Genomic DNA, 23,464 nt, shown 5'->3' with positions numbered 1-23,464 from the left:
AAGGCCTTAAATTGTGGAAGGGCGAATTTAGAGTTAAATGACCCATTTTAAATACACATTCATCTTTCCAGAGGTGAAGTATCCCTTTGTGTAGAAGAAATGTGAAATTATTTTTGAATTTGGAGCTTTCTAAAATGAGAAAAGCCAGAAAATGTAAACACTACATTCAGGATTCAGATTCACCAAGCTGCGCTGTTACACTACATGAACTCACTCGAGGCCCACAGAGAAGGAAATGAAGAGTTGAATAAAGTCGTTAATTTTGTTTGTTTTTTTGCGCACAAAAAGTATTCTCGTCGCTTGATAAACTTAAGGTTGAGCCACTGTAGTCACTCGGACTCTTTTAATGATGTCTTTAATAACTTTTCTGGGCCGGCAAGTTTCAATCCCTTAAGAAGCCTATGGAGGAGTGATCCAGCTCTCAGATTTAATCAAAAATATCTTAATTTGTGTTCTGAAGATGAACGAAAGTCTTACGGGGAACAACATGAGGGCGAGTAATTACTGACAGAGTTTTCATTTTTGGGTGAACTATCCCTTTAAGGCACTTGAAGTGATTTTAACGTGAAGCGTTTTAGCATGTCCTGCTGTTTTTAGTGACTGAAATACGGCAGCGGGTGCTTACGGTATATGGATCACAAGTGCCCAAAACTTGTATTTTGTTCACATATTTTTTGTTCTTTTGAGATGGAAAATTGTGCAGTTCTATGGATGTTTTGGCCTCCAGTTCTCCGTACCAGTCACATGACGGAAAACTATGAATTGATCTGAGCTTAAAGGGATACTTCACCTCTGGAAAGATGAATGTGTATTTAAAATTGGTCATTTATGTAGAAGAAATGTGAAATTATTTTTGAATTTGGAGCTTTCTAGACTGAGAAAAGCCAGAAAATGTATTTTTGGCTTATGTGGATGAAAGACAACAACTCCCAGAATGCACTTGCTTCACTGCCCTAGGAGGCCACGCCTACCGGTAACAGAGCGCAGTAGTTAAACAACAAGTCTAGGCTGTTTCGAGATCGCCCAAAATGTCCGGGATTCGGCTTTTGCGTTCTACAGTCGCCATTCATCATGTTTACTGTGGCGAGCAGGACGAGGCCGGTGGCGTGATTACCGATGAGCGACACCTGTGAGACGCACCGGTCTCGTATCTCTCACGGAGGAGCGGGAATTTTCTTAGCAATGTTAAAACGCACATCAACCGATCACTTGTTTAGCGTTCATGTAAACACTACATTCAGATTCACCAATCGGAATGAATTCAGTTAGATTGAAACAAAAGGTGTGCATGTAAACTAGGGATGGCCCGATACCGATACTGGCATCGGGGATCGGGCCGATACTGTCCTAATATACTCGTACTCGTACTCATAAAAATTCGCCGATACCACGCACCGATACCACGTACATTTTGCAAAACGAAACTGGCCGCCGCGAGTGCTTTGTCGAGGTGAACTGAGGCATAGGAAAGTATAATGTCGGCGGTTTGGGCTCATTTCAAGATAAGGGGTGATGACAACAGCAAGGCAGACTGTGAGTTATGTTCAGCTAAGGTGTCGAGAGGAGGGAAAGAAAGTACATCGTTTAACACCAGCAATCTAATTAAACATCTGAAGACGCATCATAGATCTGATGGCCGAGCGCGCGCGCGGGCGGTAATGCACTCACTCTGTGTGTGCGGGTGCGGGAGAGTAAAACGATTCGCGGGACTCCCGCAAACTAGAAATATCTATGAATAAAACATAAAAACTAATAGATTTTTATTCATCTCTTGCAGAAAAGCAACAAGAACAACTACAACAAAATAGAAACGATTTACAGGCCAGAGTTTCTATTCATAACATGGTTACAGCGTTGAGCGATGTAGCCAATCACAGACATATGTGTTGATTTCTGGAACGCAATGGCCAATCAGAAGCATTTAAGATAGACTCCCCTCACTGCTTAAAACGGACTTTTTTGTTCAGTGCTGAATTCTGTATGCTGGCAAATCCTCTAATTATAACAAACAAAGTGTGGATATTATGAAAGATTGATTGTGCAGTCAGCTTCATTGATAATAACAGAGATGTGTGAGATCGCGATGAACTGTCAGCTTTTAGGATTTATTAAGGGAGCGCACTTTGCGCGCATTCAGTCATGCCAGACCATGCACGCAGTAGCCTGCTTGCTTTTATGTTAAATTAACAGTGGTTTGTGTGTTAATACATTTATTATTTTACTAATTTTTATTTATTTTTAGACTTGTTAAAACAAGCAGAGAAGAAAATAAAAACAGTCTTCTAACCTCTGTTCTAAAATAGTCGTCTTCTTTTCTGGGAGCCTATTACTTTTGCGGTAGAAATATCGGTATCGGTACTCGGTATCGGCAAGTACACAAATGTAAATACTCGTACTCGTATCGGTTTGAAAAAAAATGGTATCGGGCCATCCCTAATGTAAACAATGAATGGCGACTGCAGAAAGCAAAAGCTGAATCCTGGACATCGACAGCCGGACATGTCCGGGAAAAAGAGGATGGTAACCCCTACTACTCAGCTTTCTCCACAGAACAAGAGCCTGTTAGCTTAGCTTAGCTTCCAAAAAAAGATGTCTGACACTATCTGTACATTCTGTGAGTGCGATCCCAGCCTCTATGGGCGGGTTGAGAACATGCGGGACAGCTCCTACTACTGACTGTAGTCTTCAGCCTCTGGCCAAAAAATCCTCCGATGACGCAAAATGACGATTTTTGCGTCATCGGAGGATTTTTTCCAGACAAAAAAATACATAAATCTCTCGTCTCAGGGGGATATGAGGGTGGAAAGCACGGTATAATACTACAGGTTTCCTACTAATACAAAGCTTAATGCTAAATCCTGAAGTATCCCTTTAAGAAAACCTGTTCCTTCAGCACAGAGAAACATTACTGACCTTATAGAGCGGGCGGCGCACGTCGATGGGACAGTTCTGAATGACCTCGTCCACCACCTCAGAGATCGGCTGGGTGAAGTCTGGATTAGCGAACTGAAAGAGGAAACAAGAGTGTGTGAGCGTGCGGTTTGGGAACTATTTTTAATATCCAATTTGAGACATTTTTGAAGAAGTGCACAAACAAAATGAATACTCTCTGTCCCTACAGAACAACCCGCCAAAATATCTAAGTACTGTACCTGAGAATCTTTTACACACATTCGACGAGGACTTATCAGCAAAACATGTTTAACATACTCAAGACTCAATATGTACATACATACAGTAGTGGCCAAAAGTGATTTCCAGAGGGGATATTTGTTTTTAAATGACCTTAAACCTTCAAAATGAGAAAAATATATATATTTTTTTGATATGAGGGATAAACAAAACACTAAGCTAGGTATTTATCTGACAAAATTATTTGGCAAAAAAAGGCAAACTTGAGCTATACTAAGCAAAAAAAAAGCATACATTGACAAAAACATAATCAGTTATTAATATTTCATTGGTTCTGCATGTTCATAATTTCTTTGTATGACAGTCTGGATAAAAATGGTTTCATAATGTTATTATCACATAAAGCAATCGACTCCAAGCATAACTACGCAATATGCTTAGAAAATCTTTTGAATAATATTTTAATAAAGAGTGTCAATTTTCCACTTTTGGACACTGCTGTATGTACTCAAATTGGTTTGTGTACTAACATCAATACATATAAATTATATAAATGTATATATACACTTAAGTCGTATCAAAATGTATTATAAGTATAATACATTTTGCTGATACGATGATAATGTATTTAAAGAAAAAAAAAAGTGCAAAGATTATTATGCAGATACTATAATGTTCTTTAATAGAAATATTAATATTAATATTGTTCCCGGGGGCGGGGTTTATGTAAATTTTAGGGTTGGTGATGTCACTGGCCCGGGAGGAAGCTTGTGTATTTTTTTATATGTATATGTGTGTGTGTGTGTGTGATCTTTGCTCCCCTGGCTCTAAAATGTATGTTGTATCGTTTTGGTGTTTAAAGCAACTAAAAAAAAAAATGTAAAAGTCCCCAGCCGTTTGTTGTAGTCCTTAAAAAATGATTTCTTTAAAAGCAAATAATATTCTCCCTTTGCTTTGAACTTTGAGCGTCGTAACTTTGCAGATGTTTATGCTCACACAGCAACATTACACACTAACTAAAGTTAGAAAAGTGAAATCATAATCAACCACCCCTTTAATAAGTCTTTAATAGCAATAATAGAAAGATGTCTGTGCGCATGTACAAACCTCAGGATGAAAGAAGATCTCGGGTCCCAGGAAGCGCTCGTATCCCACGTCGATGGTGAACTCCTTCTTGCTGATGGCGTTGATGCCGGTGTACTGCTTGATCCACTTGGATCCGTCTGTGTCGTACTTGCTGAACTCCTTCACCAGGTCGGGACAGACGTAACTGAAGCGCTCCTGCGGCAGAAACACACGCTCAGAGGCCTCGTTTACACCGCAGGTCTTAGTGCCCAATTCTGATGTGTTGCCTGTATCAGATTTTATTTTACTGTCTGTTTACATGTTCTTTCAATTGTGACCCATATCCGATTCATGCGTTTACACTTGAATACACCGTTTTAGCTTAAATTGTTCCCAGCGTTACTCGTCGTAATTGTATTTTTACTAGTAAGAATTCAAATTACAGAGCTCTGCAATTATACATATCTTTAATTTAATTTTTTACAAGTAAAAAATTCAATTAAAGAGCTCTGTAATTGCATTCTTACTAGTAAACATTTTATTAGAGAGCTCTCTAATTCTAATCGTTACTAGTAAGAAATCAATTGTAGAGCTCCTTAATTAAAAATGAATGGAAGTCAATGTATGGCAAGCCGTTTTAGCTTAAATTGTACACAGCCTTACTCGTCGTAATGACGTTTTTACTAGTAAGAATTCAATTAGAGAGCTCTACAATTCAATTCTTACTAGTAAAAATACAATTGGAGAGCTCTCTAATTCAATTATTACTACCGGTAGTAAGAATTACAATTGCAGAACTCTCTAATTCAATTCTTAACAATTACAATTAGAGAGCTCTACAAATTAATTTTTACTAGTCATATGTCTCCATTAACTTCCATTCATTTTTAATTACACAGCTCTACAATTGAATTGTTACTAGTAAGAATTACAATTAGAGAGCTCTGTAATTGCATTCTTACTAGTAAAAAAACAAATTAAAGATATGTATAATTGCAGAGCTCTGTAATTTAATTAAAGAGCTCTGCAATTAAGAATTGAATTAGAGAGCTCTCTAATTGTAATTCTTACTAGTAATAATTGGAAAAGAGAGCTCACTATTCAGTGCCATCTCATTATGATAATCGTGCCTCATGTTTATTCATCTGGCATTCATATTGATCTTGCGTATTTTGATATATTTATTAGGCTAATGGTACCGAAGATGTGTTGTGAATGTTACGTTTTGCTTATAGACATATTTGTGATACATGCATGTGTGTAGGCCTACATCAAAGTGAAAATTAAGTGTATTTCCAACTCTGAACTCAGTCCCCAAGTAAATTCGGTTATTAAATAAACAAATAGCAAAACGAGTTGTACGCCACTGCTTATCCCATATAATTTGCGGGATAATTAGGGACGGACTGGGCAACAGCATAGATTTCGGGTTTGTCCCGAATTTTTCGTGACGTCTGGTCACCCTAGTTACAGTCTTCATAATGTAACAGTAGCCGAATGCAATATATATATATATATATATATATATATATATATATGAATGCAAAGGCCTATATGTATGTATAAAACGTCTAACCACACTAATATGAAATTTATTTTGAAAAGTAAGAAATGGGTGTAATCCGTTTTGCATCTAATGAATATGAGTTTTTACTAGTAACAATTGCATTAAAGAGCTCTCTAATTGTAATTGTTACTACCGGTAGTAAGAATTGAATTAGAGAGCTCTGCAATTGTAATTCTTACTAGTAATAATTGAATTAGAGAGCTCTCTTATTGCATTTTTACTAGTAAGAATTGAATTGTAGAGCTCTCTAATTGAATTTTTACTAGTAAAAACGTCATTACGACGAGTAAGGCTGTGTACAATTTAAGCTAAAACGGCTTGCCATATCAATGGAGACATATGACTAGTAAAAATGTTATTGTAGAGCTCTCTAATTGAATTCTTACTAGTAAAAATGCAATTACGACGGGTAAAGCTGGTAACAATTTAAGCTAAAACGGCTTGCCATAGGTTCTTGCACAGATGGACGAACGCGAAATATGCTTGATGCTAGCTCTGCGATATGCAAAGTTCACCAAATATCACCATAATTTCATTTCATTTATTAATAAAGCACAAATAAACACAACAAAAGTTGACCACTGTGCTGTAAAAAACAACAACAAAAAAACACAGTAATAAAAAGCAATACAAAGTTTGAGTTAAAAGAGACCAAAAGTTATAATGAATAAAATGCAAGACTGTAACTTCGACGATGCAGACCTCACAGATAAAGCAAGACTTTTCCATATCCTAGGACCGGCCAATGAAAACGCACGGTCACCTCGTAACTTCAATCTTGATCTTGATATGACAGTGTAATACTGTCAGAGGATCGCAAGCATCTTACTGACTTATTCATGTTTAAAAGATCTGATAAATAGAAAGGTGCCAGACCATTTAAAGACTTAAAAACAAACAAAAAAATGTTGAGTTTAACTCTATAACACACTGGCGACCAATTAAGAGACACTAATATCGGAGTAATGTGTTGTCGTTTACGAGCCCCTGGCTGCAGTATTTTGGACCATCTGAAGCCCTGACTTGAAGGATAGAGGTAATCAATATAAAGTGAATTAAAGTAGTCCAAGCGAGATAAAACAAAAGCATGTGTGACTCTTTAATGCTCTTTAAAAAATGTTGAGGACGAAAAGGGCCATCATTGCAGCCTGTGCATGTGCTTCAGTTACTGTGTGCGAGAGATCTCAGGACTGGCGGGAGCATATTGTGGAGGAGCAGTGGGTCCGAAATTTTAGGATGAGCAAGCCAACCATTAATATGTTGTGTTAACGTTTGTGCACATTCCTCTCCTAAGACGACATGACGTTTCGTCGGGCAATCCATCCCTTTACATATGCGCGTCGGGGTTTCTCTCGTCATTAAACCGTGGAGACGTTGCCTAACGCCTCAGAAAATCCAATCTGCCCGTTTTAGGGCTACAACAACTAATCGATAAAATCGATAATAATCGATTATGAAAATCGTTGTCAACGAATGTCATTGCTTGTGCACTAATGCATCATTTTTCCTGTCCTTTTAATCAAGCCCGTTAGCTTGATGCGTACCTCCATCCCGTTCTCTTTTATAGCATTTGTCTACTATTAAGGTTTAAATGTTTTTTAAACGCGATCTACTGCGGCTCTACGTTCACACGCTTGTTTTCAGTCTTTCGATATTTATTTGATCAATTTATCCTTATAATTCAATTAATTTTAAATAAAAATCAAATTAATTATATATTTTAGATGTTTTTAGTTTATATCTTCACATCTGAACAACATGTCTGTGCAAATTCGTTTTAACAAAAATTGTGTTAAAACATAATATGTTGGATATAAAAAATTTGTTTATACATTAATCATGGTTGTCAACTTGCCATCAGCAATTATCAATAAAAACAATGCACATATTGATATTTGTAAAACTCAATGTGTGGCTTTTGCACATTTTAAAGTACACTTTTACACATAAATACCCTGATTTAGGGTTTTATTTAGTTATAATAAACAAAAAAATCTAATTGATTTTTCGATTAATCGGAAAAATAATCGTCCGATTAATCGATTATCAAAATAATCGTTAGTTGCAGCCCTAGCCCGTTTACATGACAGTCGCATTGGCACATATCGGATTTATTTCCACATATGAACGAGGCCTGAAACATCTCGAAATATCCGAATGCATGCATTTTTTCCCTGTTTACACGGTCATAGAACACATCCGATCTGTGTCACATATGAGCAAAACATCAGAATTGGGTCACATTTGACTGACAGTGTAAACGAGGCTAGAGTCTGGAGGACGAGACGCTCGTGTGATCATCACACACACACACACACTCACCTTGACGGCTTTGGCGGTCTCCAGCGACTGCTCCGGTGGGATGCCCACCTCTCTCTCCCTCAGCAACTGCTGCGTGAAATACGTGATGTCCCGGCCAGCGATGGGAATGTGTTTAATGCAGCTGCCGATCACGTATCCCTCCGCCTGTCAATCAAAGCAGAGACTTTTAACTTTCCTGCTGTCCTGCTGAGTCCCGTGAGCATGTAGATCGACTTCAACAGGATCAAAACGCATTAGGAAACACAAACCGCCGCTCAGAAAAATGCATATCATGTGACTATCAAATTTTCAATCCTGCAAAAAATGATGTTCTTACTCAGTATTTCTGCCTTGTTTTCCACATTCTTAAATCAAGATACTAAAGAAGATATTCTCAAGATATTAAGTCTAGTTTTCTGAAAAATGTATCAAAATTAAGTGAGTTTATGCTTAAAACGAGTAAAAACATCTGCCAAAGGGGTCAGAAAAATAAACTTAAATGAAAAACAAAATTATTTTCCTGATATTTCTCGTTTTAAAATCACTTCATTTTGACATTTTTCAGTAAACAAGACTTAATATCTTCAGTCATTTTGCATCTCAAGTAAATATATCTTGATTTAAGAATGTTTAGATATTTGTACTAGAAAACAAGCCAGAAACACTGAGGAAGAACATCATTTTTTGCAGCGCATCACTATAATAATTTCTAAAGCTTTTATCACGGTATTAAATTAAGTTAGTGTTGTACTCCTAATAACAAGTTTAATCACTTTTCCATATAACAAAAAGAACGCTGAAGATTTTAATGAGGTAAAACAATACACAATACAAATATATTAACAGTTTCAAACAGACTAAAGTGTAAAAGGACACAAAAATAAAACTATAATAAAGAAATTACAACATCTTCAGATATCTTGTCTGGCACGTTTTAATCCAGATTGAAATGTAAAAATGTTTAAGTTTAAATAAATGTTTGAAAATCAAATGTAAAAATGGCACATTATATTCCAGCTCTCAGGACTGACATGAGAATCCACAAGTGGACAGAATCATTCAGAATTAAAACAGCACTTTTGAGAGAATGATTGTTCTGTAGTGTGTGTGTGTGTGTGTGTGTGTGTGACGTACCACTGGAATGACGTGAGTAACTCCGTCTCCGCTGTCGATGACGGTTCCTGTGAGCGTTCGCTCCCCAACCTGCCGAGACGTCCATGATGCCGCCAGAGCCAAGACAGCCTGACGAACACACACACACGATCAGCCAAACACAGACATGTATCCGTTTGTGTGTGTGTGTTTTAGAGCTGCTCAATTAATCGATTAAAAAGATTGTGATCTCGATTTAAACACCCACGCGATCTAATTCCTAAACGACAATGATTCGGCTCTGTCTATTAAACGTTTGACAAGCGAACAGAGAGAGCGGTTGTCATGTATAGATATGAAACAGCTCCACAAAGTCTTTTCAAACACACAGTATCATTATTTCTGTGTTACAAACATTCAGATTATCTCAAAAGTTTATAGCTCGGATATAAACACTGGTGTCTAGGGTAGAGTAAATCACCTTTTGAAAGTAACTTGATCCTTCAAAAAAAGATTGTATCAATTACACCGTTACACCAGTAGGTGGCGACACGTGACTTAAAATCTATACATTTTAATTTATGTCATTCAAGAGATTTGTTCAAAAAAGCTGATTCATTCAGTAATGAAACAAGTAAAGCCTTTATGAGTGAGTCATTGAATTATTCACTCAACTCATTTTCTTTTTTAAATAATTCCTTCAAATTAATTAAATATTTTTAAAAATAGACTTCATTAATTAACATTTTGTCGGAACCTCTATTAAATTACGTGTTATTTTGTTAAGTTGTCTATTCAGAATCGTGATCTCTATTTTAAACAAAGAAAATCGTGATTCTCAATTCATCCAGAATCATGCAGCTCTAGTGTGTGTGTGTGTGTGTGTGTGTGTGTGTGTGTGTGTGTGTGTGTGTGTGTGTGTATACCTGCACAGCGATGTACAGCCCCGGCACATTAAAGGACTCAAACATGATCTCGGCCGTGTACTCGCGGTTTTCTGGCGTGTTTAGCGGTGGTTCAGTCTGCAACAGAGAAACCAAGAGCAGGAAGTGATGCGCTGGTCTAAATAAACATGTTTGGAGGTTTCACCATGAAAACAACTTCTCCTTGGTCTTTAAAAATGTCTGAGATTAATTTAGTGATCAAATGTAGCATTCTTATGGAAATATGATAATATATTGTAATTATAATTTAAATTGGACTACTTTTTCAAATTGTATTTCATAAAACAACATCTCAGGAAAATGTTAAGGGGTTTCAAATAAAGAAAATACTTTGTTACAGAACAGGGCATTGATTTCAAACGTGTCCACTGTAGAGGACATCAGGACTAAAATCATGTTTATCAGGCATTCTGGGAGACACAACAAGTGAATATGGAAATAAATTATACATCAATATTCCTATGAAATATTAGATATTATTATTAAAATGTCACCAATTATTACTCCAATTATTACACTTCTTTTTTCATTAAATGTTGCTCCAAAAACACATTAATGTGCAAATTAGATACAGTGTATAGATACATTGCATTGAATGGGAATATTAATTTATGGCCATTTTACCCACATATTGCAAAAAGTAAAATGGTGTATCAATTCATTCCATTATTTCTTTCATAACATAGTTGAGAATAATCTTTATATAAATTTTGGTTGAAAAAATCCTGAAACCCCTAAATTTATTGGTGATTGAAAAAAAAATCCCATTGTTTTTGCCTATACATATAATTTCATGTCATTTTATTTTTTAAACAACTTAGTCCTGGCGTCCACTACAGAGGACATAGCATAACGTATGAATAAAATATTATTTTATATATGTGTTTTTTTACCATTTGTTTATTGTGCTCTAAACAGCGGGATGACATGGAAAAAAAACTAGGGCTGTCAAACGATTAATCGCATCCAAAATAAAAGTTTGTGTTTACATAATATATATGTGTGTATACTGTGTATAATTATTTTGTATATAAATGCACACATGTATATATTTAAGAAAAATATGTTATTTATATATAAAATGTTTATATTTATATAAAATATACATTATATATAGGCTACATTCAGTCTATATACAGTATGCAAATATTTCTTAAATACACATGCATGTGTGGGTATTTATGTATTAAAAATAATTATACACAGTACACACACACATATATTATGTAAACACAAACTTTTATTTTGGATGCGATTAATCGCGATTAATCGTTTGACAGCCCTAAAAAAAACTAAATTCAAAAAACTTTTTTTTTCTGGGTCTCAGGAGGATAGAATAGACTTGTTTGTTCACATTGAGTTGAACGTTTGTAATTTATTGACAAGATCTGAGGCTAAAAATATTGATATTCAACATCATATTAAATGCTTTTAACATTAAATGACACACATAAATAGTACCTGAGATTATCATCCTCATACTTCGCATGTTGTTTTTCCGAAATAAAACACATTTCTAAAATAGTATCCACCTTATTCCTGACGACCTTACACTTTTGTAACGTATTGCGTTCATAGAGCGAGTCTTTCACTGATTGTTTACAGCTTAACGGAAGTTACACACATAATTCGCGCAAAGCATCATGGGGCGTAGGAATAAGGTGGATAGAGAGAGCGACGCGCGTCATAATCTGAAGGCCACGCTCACACCGTCTCCAAACAACCAACCGTCTCCATTGTCTTTGCATTGTGAGAAGCTGCCTCCTTGTCATTTATGACTTATAACAAAACCAAAACAATGTCTAAAAGCTGCTATATGACAAGGTGTACAGCAAACAAGCTAAAAAACCCAGAAATACATTTTTATAAGCTGTCGACCCCAAAACAAACGAGCGTTTAAGGACATAAAAGTGGATAGAGGCTGGAACGAATGGGTAAATTGTGGGATCCCGACACTCAGTATGCACTAATAATGCAAAATATAGTCAAATATCCAAATGTCAGTTTTATATATTATATTTCTGTCAGATAAGCTATTCTGTCGTCGATTACATTCCCCTCCAGAGGGCGTAATGTTAAAGGTACAATATGTAAGAATTTTGTAATAAAATATCCAAAAATCACTTGCACAGTGTGATATATTTCCTGCAGTTGTGTACTCACAATATCCCAGAAGTCTCCAAAGATTTTTTATTTCAGAGAAATTTCAATTTTAAATAAGTGGCCGTCCCGGAAAAAAATGTCGCCTGTCAATGCCGCAATATCCGCGCTAGGGCTGCACAACGATTAATCGCGACTAATTGTTTGCAGAATAAAAGTTTTTGTTTACATCATATATGTGTGTGTACTGTGTATAATAATTATGTATATATAAATACACAAACATGCATGTATAATTTTAAGAAAAAAATCTATTTATATATTAAGTATTTACAATTTTATATAATATAAATTATCTTTAAATATAAAAATGTATATAAACATGTAAATATTTTTTAAATATATACATGCATGTGTGTGTATTTATAAATACATAATTATTTAACACAGTACACACACATATATGATGTAAACAAAAACTTTTATTCTGCAAACGATTAGTCGCGATTAATCGTTGTGCAGCCCTAATCCGCGCTTTCCTGGGTTTCCGTTCATACTGCCGTAGCCATGACGTAACCATGGCGACAGACGTGGACAACTGCGTATGCGTAACGTTTAGCGGCACGCAGTTCTTGTTTCTTTCACACATAGACCACGGCAAGCAGACTTTGGGACAAACAAGGAGAACTAAAATGAGGATCAACATCAGCGTGGCGTTTGTGAGATGCCGAGAGCTAGCGTCCGCGGCTAACTTGGACTCGACAGAGCTTCACGAGTCACGACTTGACAGCTTTATTAGACAGGAGAGCAAATGTACATAAAACAAATCAATGTTATATAACAGCTAAACATGATGAAATGTTAGAATATGGTCAGTATGTTATTCTAATGTTGATCTAGCTTACTGCTAGTTTCGTATAGCAAACGAACTAACACGTAGTTTAACATTATAACTTTCAACCAACATTTAAATGCGTTTAGTGTGATAGTGTAACGTTAGACCGAGTGAAGCAGCGCTGCGTTACCTCACAAGTTTAATTCGTCTAATAAACTGACCTGTGTGAGTAATCCAGCACTCGCGGGTAGTTCGGTAGAATTAAATGCTCTTATTCCTTTATATCCGCGGGACTCGCGTGTGATATCTGTCTCTTTAGCAATCGCGACCTGTTTCATACCACTGTAATGTTAAAAAACATGAATGTTTGCACTCATCCATAAACATTATTAGATCCATCAGCGTGACCCATCATTCAGCTCATCCCTGCGTCATCAACCTACGCCTGTGTTATTGTTGGAAACTGCGCCCTCTTGTGGCGAAAAAAACCTACATATTGTGCCTTTAATTCTCAGAGTAATGAGACACGTTGTGCTCCGTCACAATTGCCTGTATAATAATAATACGTTTATTTTTTATATTGCTTTTCAAGAACCCAAGGTCGCTTCACAAAAAAGCTGATGTATCCACTTTTGTCTCAAAAACGCTTGTTTTTTGGGGTCGACAGCTTATAAAAATGTATTTCTGTTTTTTTTAGCTTGTTTGCTGTACACCTTGTCATATAGCAGCTTTTTTTAGGCCTCAATCGTCAGCTGGTTAGGACAAAAACTCTGATTAACATGGAAAAAGCAGCCTTTTATCACGTGTGTTAGTGTGTCCACCTAAAACACAAGATCATCACATGAGTTTCACTCACCAACAGGAAGTAATGGTCCTCGGGTTCGGCCCTCAGGTACTTGAAGATCACCTGCTCCATAAACCTCTCCATCAGATCCCAATCCTCCACGATCCCGTGCCGAATGGGCCACTGCGGACACACACACACACACTCAGAGATCACACACACGTCTGGAGGAACGGCACGCTTTCTAAGGGATTCTCACTTTCTACAGATGATGGTTTTATTTAGTAATGTCAGCATCCAAGGATATTTTCATGGCAAAAATTAAATTACAAAAATACAAATATCATATAAAAACCAAACAAACAAAAACAGCAAGTCATATTATACAAGATAAAATTAACATATGATAAAAAATCCAAAACCTTTTCAGGCATAATCTTACTAAGTCCTTGAGTTAATAAAAAAGCATTCTACTTGTATTAAATCCAGGATAATCTAATAAAATATGCTTTGATGATGATGATGAACCTTCGTCACATGACTGATTCGAGTGTCAGATCGCGTTATGCAGTCCATAAGTATAAATTGTAATGCCTTATCAGCAATAAAAGCCATTTTCATACCAAGAGCAGAGCTGTGTGTTATCTGCCAGTTGTACAGGTGCTGTATAAATACAACTAAATAACACCAAACTAAATAAATTAGAAAAGTGCAACAGATTTAAATTACATTTGATGAAAAATTCTAAAAACGTTTTCTGGAAAGATTTTATTGAACAAGTCCTTATGAGATTAAAAAACAAGAAGTTCAAGTGACATTTTGACACATTATGGATAGAAATTTGATTTTCGCTGTCCAATCAAACTACTGGACCAGAACCTGCTTGTATCGTGTTTGTAACTACACTAATGCTCAAAAGATTTTTATTTCTTTAAACAAATTCCCTTTTATGAATCAAGGATGCATTAAATTGATCAAAAGTGACAGTAAAGACATCCATAATGTTAAAAAAAGATTCTATTTAAAATAAATGCTGTTCTTTGTTAACTTTTTATTCATTAAAGAATCCTGGACAAAATGTATTTTTTCAGTTTCCCTAAAATTATGAAGCAGCAAAAAAATGTTTTTCAACACTGATAATAATCATAAATGTTTCTTGAGCATTAAATCCTCATATTAGAGTGATTTCTGAAGGGTCATGTGACACTGAAGACTGGAGTAATGATGCTGAAAATGCAGCTTTGATCACAGGAATAAATTACACTTTACTATATATTCACATAGAAAACAGCTATTTTAAATTGTAATAATATTTCATAATTTTTTATGTATATTTGATCAAATAAATGCAGTTGAGACCTTTTTTTAAAACATTAAAACAATCTCACCGACCCCAAACTTTTGAACCCACAGAATCAGTTTTTCATGCCGGTTTCATCACTCACTTTGGTGGCGTAATTGGGTTTATCGATGGCTTCGTCTCCGATGTAGAAGTCGAGATCATCCACACCCTTCATCATCCTCCGCTGAGCCTGGTCGCCCACCTTCGCCGACTCCTTAATGGCGATGCCTGACAGAAGAAAAGCATGATGGGAAGCCAGAAGTGGTCAGATTACAGGCAAACATGAAGAGAGGCAGTAAAGAGAGAACTGAGTGCTGACGTGAGTCTACAAGAAAAGAAGAACGCCGTTATTTGAGGATGTGGTGAAGATTGTGAGATGATTTTGACATCTTTCGACCAATGAGTTGTCCAGTCATTTGAAACGATATGTACTGTGAAAATAAATGTGAACTGAGTTGAAATGCGAATAGAAACGTCTGACGCAACAGAACTGAAATGGGATAATCGTAATGACTTTTTTTAGTCGGTGAAAAGCACTTTGAAAAATTTGTATTAACTAAAAAAAAGCCTAAAAAAATGATAGAAACTGGCTTTGGGAACTGCTTTTAAACGCTCACACTTCTGCAGCTTCTATATGAGAATTATATTTAACTCTGCTTCCTGAAAACACCCTACAGACGTGCACTTCACCCTACATACGTGCACTACACCCTACAGACATGCACTTCACCCTACAGACGTGCACTACACCCTACAGAACACCCTACAGACGTGCACTACACCCTACAGACGTGCACTTCACCCTACATACGTGCACTTCACCCTACATACGTGCACTTCACCCTACAGACGTGCACTACACCCTACAGACGTGCACTACACCCTACAGACGTGCACTACACCCTACAGACGTGCACTACACCCTACAGACGTGCACTTCACCCTACAGACGTGCACTACACCCTACAGACGTCCACTTCACCCTACAGACGTGCACTTCACCCTACATACGTGCACTACACCCTACAGACGTCCACTTCACCCTACAGACGTGCACTTCACCCTACAGACGTGCACTTCACCCTACAGACGTGCACTACACCCTACAGACGTGCACTTCACCCTACAGACGTGCACTTCACCCTACAGACGTGCACTTCACCCTACAGACGTGCACTACACCCTACAGACGTGCACTACACCCTACAGACGTGCACTACACCCTACAGACGTGCACTACACCCTACAGACGTGCACTTCACCCTACAGACGTGCACTACACCCTACAGACGTGCACTACACCCTACAGACGTGCACTTCACCCTACAGACGTGCACTACACCCTACAGACGTGCACTACACCCTACAGACGTGCACTACAGACGTGCACTTCACCCTACATACGTGCACTACACCCTACAGACGTGCACTACACCCTACAGACGTGCACTACACCCTACAGACGTGCACTACACCCTACAGACGTGCACTACACCCTACAGACGTGCACTACAGCCTACAGACGTGCACTACACCCTACAGACGTGCACTACACCCTACAGACGTGCACTACACCCTACAGACGTGCACTTCACCCTACAGACGTGCACTTCACCCTACAGACGTGCACTTCACCCTACAGACGTGCACTACACCCTACAGACGTGCACTACACCCTACAGACGTGCCCTACACCCTACAGACGTGCACTACACCCTACAGACGTGCACTACACCCTACAGACGTGCACTACAGACGTGCACTTCACCCTACAGACGTGCACTTCACCCTACAGACGTGCACTACACCCTACAGACGTGCACTACACCCTACAGACGTGCACTACACCCTACAGACGTGCACTACACCCTACAGACGTGCACTACACCCTACAGACGTGCACTACACCCTACAGACGTGCACTACACCCTACAGACGTGCACTACACCCTACAGACGTGCACTACAACCTACAGACGTGCACTACAACCTACAGACGTGCACTACACCCTACAGACGTGCACTACACCCTACAGACGTGCACTACACCCTACAGACGTGCACTTCACCCTACAGACGTGCACTTCACCCTACAGACGTGCACTTCACCCTACAGACGTGCACTTCACCCTACAGACTTTAGCCTAGTACACTACAGACGTACCCTACAGACTTTAGCTTAGTACACTACAGACGTGCACTACACCCTACAGACTTTAACTTAGTACACTACAGATGTGTACTACACCCTACAGACTTTAACTTAGTACACTACAGATGTGTACTACACCCTACAGATGTGTACTACACCCTACAGACGTGCACTACACCCTACAGACGTGCACTACACCCTACAGACGTGCACTACACCCTACAGACGTGCACTACACCCTACAGACGTGCACTACACCCTACAGACGTGCACCCTACAGACGTGCACTACACCCTACAGACGTGCACTACACCCTACAGACGTGCACTACACCCTACAGACGTGCACTACAGACGTGCACTTCACCCTACAGACGTGCACTTCACCCTACAGACGTGCACTACACCCTACAGACGTGCACTACACCCTACAGACGTGCACTACACCCTACAGACGTGCACTACACCCTACAGACGTGCACTACACCCTACAGACGTGCACTACACCCTACAGACGTGCACTACACCCTACAGACGTGCACTACACCCTACAGACGTGCACTACACCCTACAGACGTGCACTACACCCTACAGACGTGCACTACACCCTACAGACGTGCACTACACCCTAAAGACGTGCACTACACCCTACAGACATGCACTACACCCTACAGACGTGCACTACACCCTACAGACGTGCACTTCACCCTACAGACGTGCACTACACCCTACAGACTTTAGCCTAGTACACTACAGACGTACCCTACAGACTTTAGCTTAGTACACTACAGACGTGCACTACACCCTACAGACTTTAACTTAGTACACTACAGATGTGTACTACACCCTACAGACTTTAACTTAGTACCCTACAGATGTGTACTACACCCTACAGACGTGCACTACACCCTGCAGACGTGCACTACACCCTACAGACGTGCACTACACCCTACAGACGTGCCCTACACCCTACAGACGTGCACTACACCCTACAGACGTGCACTACAGACGTGCACTTCACCCTACAGACGTGCACTTCACCCTACAGACGTGCACTACACCCTACAGACGTGCACTACACCCTACAGACGTGCACTACACCCTACAGACGTGCACTACACCCTACAGACGTGCACTTCACCCTACAGACGTGCACTTCACCCTACAGACGTGCACTACACCCTACAGACGTGCACTACACCCTACAGACGTGCACTTCACCCTACAGACGTGCACTTCACCCTACAGACGTGCACTACACCCTACAGACGTGCACTTAGGGCTGGGCGATATGGAGCAAAAAATATATCTCGATATATTTTGCTATATCTCGATATTCGATATATATCTCGATATCTTTACAGGAAAATGGATGTGAATACAACTCAAAATATAGGCCTACAATCAATAGAAAATTAATTTTCCATAACAGAATGTAACCAAATGAGAAAAATTAAACACAGGGCCTGAATTTCGTCATCATTATTAATCACGTGATTCATATACAGAAACTGAATAATGTAATCAAATGGAAAATAACACAGTAGTATTTTAGTCCTGAATAAATTAAATGCATAGGTTATTAATCCTGATTCCTTTAATTTAAAGCTATCTTTTGTTGTATTGACAACAAAATTAATGACAGACACATATGGCTGCCGTCACTTTAAGAGCTAGTGCACGGATCCTGTGTTCATTATACTGGCATGCGTTTTATGCTTATTAAAGACAAAACCGACTATGTTTAGAGTATACTCACGACGACCGAAATTGACAATTTTGCGTGTTAAAGCAATATAATCCGCGAAAAATAACTTTTGTTACTGGCCAGCTGTTCTTAAGGCGGATTTTCTATGAATGTGCGCATAGAAAATAATCTCTCAGAGAGCGCGCGAGCACTGATTAGTTTAAAATCGCTTGAATGTTTAAACTGGTAAGACTTGAAAAGACGTGCAAATGGTAAACTTCAGTCACGATGAACTGCTGGCCCGATTGTGCGAGTGAATATCCATCATGTCCCGACTCCTAAACGCGAGTGTATGTTATGGCCGCAGCGCTTGATGCCTGCCTTGCACAACACATTATGAGAGAAGAGAAAGAAGACGCGGCACCGCTGAACACTCACGCTGTTTGTGAAATTGCGTCTGGCAGATAGTTGTTAAAAGAATGATTTGATTTTATAATCTGTGTGGATTACGATTAATCTGTGTGGATTACGATTGCGGGAATTTCCTGCATTATAAATGGGAGACCTGCGGGAATGATTAGAATTATGCGCAATACCCGCGCCGAAATTCGAGCCCTGCAATAGTTTAAAACAAGACGTTTGTAGTAGCCTTCTGATTACTGGAGTCCATTAATCGAACTTCCATGCCTCTTATATAGTAATTATATATTGTAGTATGTAGGCTACCAATTTACTAATGCAATTAATGCTCACACTCGGTTTCTCTCGTGCTCTGTCGCTCGCGCGCAGACACACTCGGAGTTCTGTAGCCTCCGGGCTGGTTGCGGATGAGACAATTTTTGAATGAGACAACACGCGAGGTGAGGGGGAACAAAAGCAAGGAGGCGGGGGCGAGCACAGCACAGAGAAGGCAAACAAGCAAAGTGGCGAAATCAGGATTAAAAATAAACAATATATCGATATATACGATATGTCAAAATCCATATCGTGTTTAAAAAATATCTCGATATATTTTAAATATCGAGATATCGCCCACCCCTACGTGCACTACACCCTACAGACGTGCACTTCACCCTACAGACGTGCACTTCACCCTACAGACGTGCACTACACCCTACAGACGTGCACTTCACCCTACAGACGTGCACTTCACCCTACAGACGTGCACTTCACCCTACAGACGTGCACTACACCCTACAGACTTTAGCTTAGTACACTACAGACGTGCACTACACCCTACAGACTTTAACTTAGTACACTACAGATGTGTACTACACCCTACAGACTTTAACTTAGTACACTACAGATGTGTACTACACCCTACAGACGTGCACTACACCCTACAGACTTTAGCTTAGTACACTACAGACATGCACTACACCCTACAGACTTTAGCCTAGTACACTACAGACGTGCACTACACCCTACAGACTTTAGCTTAGTACACTACAGATGTGTACTACACCCTGCAGACTTTAGCCTAGTGCACTACACCCTACAGACTTTAGCTTAGTACACTACAGATGTGTACTACACCCTGCAGACTTTAGCCTAGTGCACTACACCCTACAGACTTTAGCTTAGTACACTACAGATGTGTACTACACCCTACAGACAGAGTTGTCAAAAGTACCGACTTCGATACCAAGTCGGTACTGACATTTAAAAATGTGACGATATCAGCATCAATGCTATTGAGCGGATTCTTAAACACCTCATCATCAACACAACGGCCAATCAGAAGTGTTTAAGAGTCCGTTCAACGGCGCTCAAAATGCTAGAGGGAAATCCTGATATCGTGACACATTTTTAAATTTCAGTACCGCCTTGGTACCGAAGTCGCTACTTTTGACAAAATATACAGACATAATCCTAGAACATTAGTGTCATGCATTACACCCTACAGATGTGCCCTACACCCTACAGACATCAGCATAGTACACTTGTGTCATGCATTAGCACTACACCTTACAGATGTGCACTACACCCTACAGACATCAGCATAGTACACTAGTGTCATGCATTAGCACTACACCCTACAGATGTGCCCTACACCCTACAGACATCAGCATAGTACACTAGTGTCATGCATTTAGCACTACACCCTACAGACATCAGCCAAGTACACTAGTGTCATGCATCAGCACTACACCTTACAGATGTGCACTACACCCTACAGACATCAGCCAAGTACACTAGTGTCATGCATTTAGCACTACACCCTACAGACATCAGCCAAGTACACTAGTGTCATGCATTTAGCACTACACCCAACAGACATCAGCCAAGTACACTAGTGTCATGCATTTAGCACTACACCCTACAGACATCAGCCAAGTACACTAGTGTCATGCATTTAGCACTACACCCTACAGACATCAGCCAAGTACACTAGTGTCATGCATTAGCACTACACCCAACAGACATCAGCCTAGTACACTAGTGTCATGCATTAGCACTACACCCAAAAGACATCAGCCAAGTACACTAGTGTCATGCATTAGCACTACACCCAACAGACATCAGCCTAGTACACTAGTGTCATGCATTAGCACTACACCCAACAGACATCAGCCTAGTACACTAGTGTCATGCATTAGCACTACACCCAACAGACATCAGCCAAGTACACTAGTGTCATGCATTAGCACTACACCCAACAGACATCAGCCTAGTACACTAGTGTCATGCATTAGCACTACACCCTACAGACATCAGCCTAGTACACTAGTGTCATACATTACACCCCTACAGATGTGCACAACACTATACAGACGTCGGCACAGAAGAACAGACACTCACATGACGGAATGATGAACTGCGGTTCCGTGTTTCCTGCATATCCCAGTTTAGTGTACCTGAAACAAAAATCACACATTAATGCTCATGGTCATTCGCCAGTTACTCATTTCTAAGTTCCTGGTTGGAGAGCAGCAGATCAAAATAAATCAAACACTGCGTGTCCCATTTATGAATAATTAATTCTGAAAGTCTGAATAATATTTCTTTATGATGTGCACTTCCTTCAGAGTTGTGATTTTAAAGAATAAAATATTTTTGATTTATGAACACACTCTGAAGGATCACATCTCACACACGGACTGTTTTTACGACCAACACACGAACCCTGTTGCATTTAAAAACCTATTTTTAAAAATGTGTCAATTAATAAATAACACACACACAGATCGGAGAATGTTTCATGTCTCAACATGTCAAACTAACCTAACACTGGCGATCTGTTCTGATCAATTACAACATCACAGAAACAAAACAGAGACAGGTTTGCGGTTATAATACTTTACACATTCGTCAATGTCCAGCATTGATAAATGATACAGGTTATGGATATTAGATATTACAGGATTTCGTGTTTTTCTCTGTTTGCCCATATAAGGCCGCAGCAAGAATACGGAAGTTGAGGAAGAGGAAGCAGCTGAGCGCATGCGCAAAAGAAAAGACAACATATTCAATCATTTTAACCTACTCTTCAAACACCTTTAGTTTTAAATTTTCATCATCAATATAATCATGTTAGGCGGTCCTCTCCGCAAAAGAACAAAACACAAATGTCATATGTGAGAAAAAGCGGAGCGTTTTATCGCCTTTCCGCGCGCCTGTAATCTCAGCATCACACAATCAGCTCAAACACACTGATTTCATGACAGTCATTTGCGCATCTATGTGCTGGAAAAAGCCCAAATCGCAAAATCCAAACAAGCAGCTGATAAACGGAAAACAGCCATACAGTAAGAGAATGTTATCCGTGCAGGAGCGCGAGCGAGCGCGCGCGCCCGTGTAGCGCCGGTTTTCGTTAGCACTGGACAGATTGTGTTGTTAACTCACCCTGTGCCACAATCCACAACACATGCCGGTAACCGAGCGGCCATCTCGAGTGGTTAAAGAGCCGGTGAGCTCCCGGTACTAGTGATCTGTCGCTCCGTTTGTGCGCGAGGCGGAACCCGGAAACGAGAAGGAAGCGTTTTTCCACTTCCGCATTCAAGTGCAGAAGAAAGCGCGCACCCTAGAGCGGCCGCGAGCGTCACACGGCGATGACATGGGCGGGGCAGAGCGGCTCAAACACGTGACCGTTCAAATGCCAGAACGCTTTATTTGTCTTCTTCTAAGAACATTATTGGAGAGATGGTTTGTTTTGCCTAAGCAAAGCACGACTGTGATATGTGAAAAGATTATCTCAGAAATAATAGTGAAAAATCTGCAATTTTGTGGGTTTCTCCCATTACACACACTTGCAGTCTTTGCATTTCCTGTATTTGGCCCAAGTGTTCAAGTGTGCATAACTTTTGATGCAAGCAATGCAAGTAGTTTGTACAGAGCTTTATGTGCACTTTTAGATGTTTAAGTTTCACTTTAAAATAAACGTCTAAATGTCTGTTTAGTAGTTCCTCAGTAACAGATGACGCAATTTCATCAATCAAGTGTTTAAAAGCATTTGCAAATGTAT

At 39.3% G+C, this 23,464-nt stretch overlaps 1 protein-coding gene across 1 annotated transcript in view; it reads right to left on the bottom strand.

Moving 5' to 3' along the window:
• actr3 (actin related protein 3) overlaps window positions 1–23,002 on the bottom strand; it is a 30,638-nt gene extending 7,636 nt beyond the window's left edge. The window contains exons 1-9 of the mRNA XM_056271353.1: window positions 22,846–23,002; window positions 21,802–21,857; window positions 15,266–15,390; window positions 13,893–14,003; window positions 10,084–10,179; window positions 9,200–9,307; window positions 8,087–8,230; window positions 4,240–4,413; window positions 2,914–3,006 (exon numbers count right to left, since the gene is read on the bottom strand). Coding sequence (XP_056127328.1) covers window positions 2,914–3,006; window positions 4,240–4,413; window positions 8,087–8,230; window positions 9,200–9,307; window positions 10,084–10,179; window positions 13,893–14,003; window positions 15,266–15,390; window positions 21,802–21,857; window positions 22,846–22,889 — 951 coding nt within the window. The 5' untranslated portion in view covers window positions 22,890–23,002. The remainder of the gene's footprint in view (window positions 1–2,913; window positions 3,007–4,239; window positions 4,414–8,086; window positions 8,231–9,199; window positions 9,308–10,083; window positions 10,180–13,892; window positions 14,004–15,265; window positions 15,391–21,801; window positions 21,858–22,845) is intronic.
• Window positions 23,003–23,464: the final 462 nt, after the last annotated feature.

Source organism: Rhinichthys klamathensis, unplaced genomic scaffold (assembly GCF_029890125.1).
Source record: "Rhinichthys klamathensis goyatoka isolate OS25496 unplaced genomic scaffold, OSU_Roscu_1.1 h1tg000318l_1, whole genome shotgun sequence".
NCBI classification, from domain to species: domain Eukaryota; kingdom Metazoa; phylum Chordata; class Actinopteri; order Cypriniformes; family Leuciscidae; genus Rhinichthys; species Rhinichthys klamathensis.
This window is presented reverse-complemented; position numbering and strand designations above follow the sequence as displayed.